The sequence below is a fragment of the Triticum urartu genome, chromosome 1, assembly GCF_003073215.2.
Source record: "Triticum urartu cultivar G1812 chromosome 1, Tu2.1, whole genome shotgun sequence".
NCBI lineage: Eukaryota > Viridiplantae > Streptophyta > Magnoliopsida > Poales > Poaceae > Triticum > Triticum urartu.
Genome location: NC_053022.1, coordinates 522,985,002 through 522,988,202, shown reverse-complemented (window position 1 = coordinate 522,988,202; position 3,201 = coordinate 522,985,002). Strand labels below are relative to the sequence as shown.

The 3,201-nt window shown below is 53.0% G+C and overlaps 1 protein-coding gene across 1 annotated transcript; it reads right to left on the bottom strand.

Annotated features, from left to right (window-relative positions):
* Positions 1-513: 513 nt before the first annotated feature.
* LOC125525054 (transcription factor NIGTH1-like) lies at positions 514-2,954 on the bottom strand. Its single transcript, XM_048690067.1, has 4 exons — positions 2,388-2,954; positions 1,682-2,296; positions 1,497-1,573; positions 514-1,323 (listed from the first exon to the last, which is right to left on the bottom strand). The coding sequence occupies exons 1-4, from the start codon at positions 2,626-2,628 to the stop codon at positions 838-840; spliced, it is 1,419 nt and encodes a 472-aa protein (XP_048546024.1). The 5' UTR covers positions 2,629-2,954; the 3' UTR covers positions 514-837.
* Positions 2,955-3,201: the final 247 nt, after the last annotated feature.

The window sequence follows — 3,201 nt, the reverse complement described above, 5'->3', positions numbered from 1 at the left end:
CTATTATCCATAGTAGGTAGCTATATAATTTTGGCAGTCCACACAACCAAAAAATATATATAATTTGATCCAAATTAGTACAGATATATATTTTGCTATGCAGAGTAGTAGAATAAAATAAGATTCGAGAATTAAGCATCTTGAACAATATAATTGCACCGTAAGGCAGTTTATAATTTTTTTCCTGGCTACACTCGAAGAGAAGACTATACTACATGCCTATATTATTGCATTAATAAATAATTGCTGATTTTATTTAAATGAGAATATTTTCCTGCTATTACTCTATGCAGCAACATAACCACTATTTTGTCTCGTTTTTGAAAATACAATTTGAGCGACATCAAACATTGTGTATCCATTTGATTTATATTTTTAAAAATGTTTATTTTTTTATATTATTTAAATTCACCTGTTTTATGTTTGAGACGTGCGTTACACGTGCATGCTTACTAGTAAACTTTAAACCAAGGAACAAACACACTGCCAGCCCTAAAGCTGAGTACACACATCTCCCAAATAATCATCTCTTCCTCCAACAAGTGTACAAAAGCTAGTCATATTTCCATCATGACATATTTACCAAATTATTTGCTAGCACAAAAACAAAGCCCCAAAGAGAAGGGGAAGAAAAAAGAAGGAGAGAAAAGCCCTCACAAATCCATCCGTATATCGATCACATCACGAATGAGACAATCTCAGGCTCCCGCTGCTCCACTCAAGCCAGAGACCGGCTTACGTTCTCCGCGCCAAAAAAATCACTTTCCGGACAGAAAACAATCTCGTTATACCAACTTCTTAATTAGGGGCTAGCTAATCGGTGCGCGCGCTACTTAATTAGTAGTTGATCTGCTCGGCGTCGCCGTTCGCCGCCATGCCGTCCTCGTCCTCGTCCTCCTCGTCCTCCCGCTCCTCGCCCTCCTCCTCAATGCTCTCCGACCTCTCCCTGCCGCCGCCGCTGCTACGCCGGCCCTCCGATGACGCCTGGGACCCTGCTGCGGACAACGGGTGCACCTTGTAGGCGGGCTGCGGGGGCGGAGGTGCCACCGCGCGGTGGTGCACCATGGAGGCCGCCTGGTGGTGCTGCATGTGGTGGCCGTGGTGGGCGGCCGCGGCTGCGTTCTGGTAGTACTCCTGCGCCGACACTGCCGCCGTGTAGTGCGCCTGCGTTGCCGGGTGCGCCCCATAGATGCCGGCCGGTCCCGCCCCCTGCGCCGCGTAGTCCGGCGGCATCCATATGCCCCCGAGAACCACCAGCTGCGGTGCCCCCGGCGGCGGCGCCGACGGTGCCGGCATCGGCCGCCGCGTGTGCAACCTGTACTTCTGCTCGCAACACAAACAAAAACTTCAATTTAGATACACACCCATGTCTCATGTGTTCATATAATAATCAGTTAATCATTCTACTCATCATAATGAAAGCAGCAGCATGCATAATAACTGGAACGTACTACGAAGAGAGAATGCAAGATGCGTGATGATGAGATTATAATTACCTGGAGATGGCTTTTCACCTCATCATTGGTCAATCCATCCACCTTCATCAGCTCTCGGATCTGCTTCGGGGTCGCCACTTTAATCAATTTGCAAACAACAAAGGAGGTTTAGAATCTTTGGTACACATGTAGTTCGTTCAGATTCAGCTGGTTAATTTGATGCATGTGGACGTCTGTGTGCATACCTTGAGCGCCGCCCAGGATTTGAAGGGCATTGACGAAGCGGCGGTGCAGCTCCGGCGACCAGCACCGCCGGGCCTTCCGGTTCGTCTGCGGAGCTGGCGGCACCGACTGCCCTTCCGGCGGCGTCGACGTCGGTGGTGCACCGACGTCTCTCCGCGAGACTACAGTGCCGTTGCTGCCGCCGTCGTCGTGGTACGGCTTTCTGTCAGCCTCCCGGTCCTTCTCCGCGGGCGCGAGCCCGAGCTCCGGCAGCGCCGCGCTCTCCGCCATACAGGCCTTCTCCTTGGTGAACGGGAGGAAGGCGCCGACACCGTTGCCGCCGCCGCCGTCGAGCCCGCCGAGCATGGAGCTCGTGTCGAGCGGGTGCTCCGAGCGCTCCTTGGGAGTCTGGGGGCCCTTGGCCGCCGCGTCCCCCGCAGCCGGCCCGTTCCACAGCTGCGCCGACACCATCCAGTTCGCCTTCTCCGACGGCGCGTTCCCGGCCGCCTTCTCCGCCGCGTCGATCCCGATGTTCTTCAGCGGGATGAACTCCTCGAGCACCAGCGGCGCCCTCGCCGCCGCGCCGCCATGGCTCCCCATCTGGCACGCCTCCAGCTGCTGCCTGTAGGCCTCCATAGCTGCACCCACACATGCATTATTCAGTCAGGCAGAGCTCCATCGCCCTTCCACGTAAGCACACATGCATGGGCAGTTCGGCACGTTAATTACCTTGGTTGAGGAGCTGCATGCAGAGCGGGAGCTCGCGCTTGAAGGCGTCGATCTTGAGCCGCTCGTCGTCGAGGCGGGCCAGGAACTCCTGCAGCTTCTGCGTCGTCGCCTGCTCCGCCGAGAGATGATGGTGGTGGTCCACGACCGGCGACGCCTGCTTCGGGTAGCCGGCGGCGGCAGCTGCCGTGCCGTTGCCGTTGGGGGTGTAGTCTAGGGTTAGGTCAGACGGCGAGGAATCCATGTGTGTGAAGTGGTGCAGCTAGTGAGGTGCTAGGGAAGCTCCAGTATATTACTCCTGCTTAGATATCAAGGGGTGTGTGTGTGTGTGGATGGGGGGATCGGGGTGGAATCGGCTTGTTTTTAAGGGTGATTTCTGGGAGGGAAGAGAGAATAAAGTCGGATTTAGAGGGGGTGAAAAGGAAAAGTTTCTCCCTGTATGTATGTGTGTGTTTGATACTTTGATCTAGGCACTGTAGACCACCAGACCTGCAGACTAGACTAGAGGGATAAAGCCAAGGGCATGGTAACTTCTTGCAAAGATCAAAGGGGCCAAAAGCTAATCCTCTGCATGCATATGCATGCATGCAGGAGGTTTCATGTACTGCAAGGTGGTGCAGTAGGATATAGCCGTAGCCCGTAGCAACTAGCAAGGCGACCACACATGACACAGATGGGGTCACGTGGTTTCTGGTCTCTCCACTGTAAGATCAAATGAACCTAGCTGGTATATGCATATATTTGTATGCCCTTGAAAGTAGCATATACATCAAATATCTCTGGGCATCATGCATGCATGAAAATCTGGAAACCTTTG

Bases quoted from the DNA above. Each gene is read 5' to 3' on its own strand.
- LOC125525054 (XM_048690067.1), bottom strand. From the start codon at position 2,628: ATGGATTCCTCGCCGTCTGACCTAACCCTAGACTACACCCCCAACGGC. The intron at 1,574-1,681 runs GTATGCACACAG...AATTGATTAAAG, and splicing joins AATCCTGGGCGGCGCTCAAG to TGGCGACCCCGAAGCAGATC. The intron at 1,324-1,496 runs GTAATTATAATC...TGTTGCGAGCAG, and splicing joins AGGTGAAAAGCCATCTCCAG to AAGTACAGGTTGCACACGCG.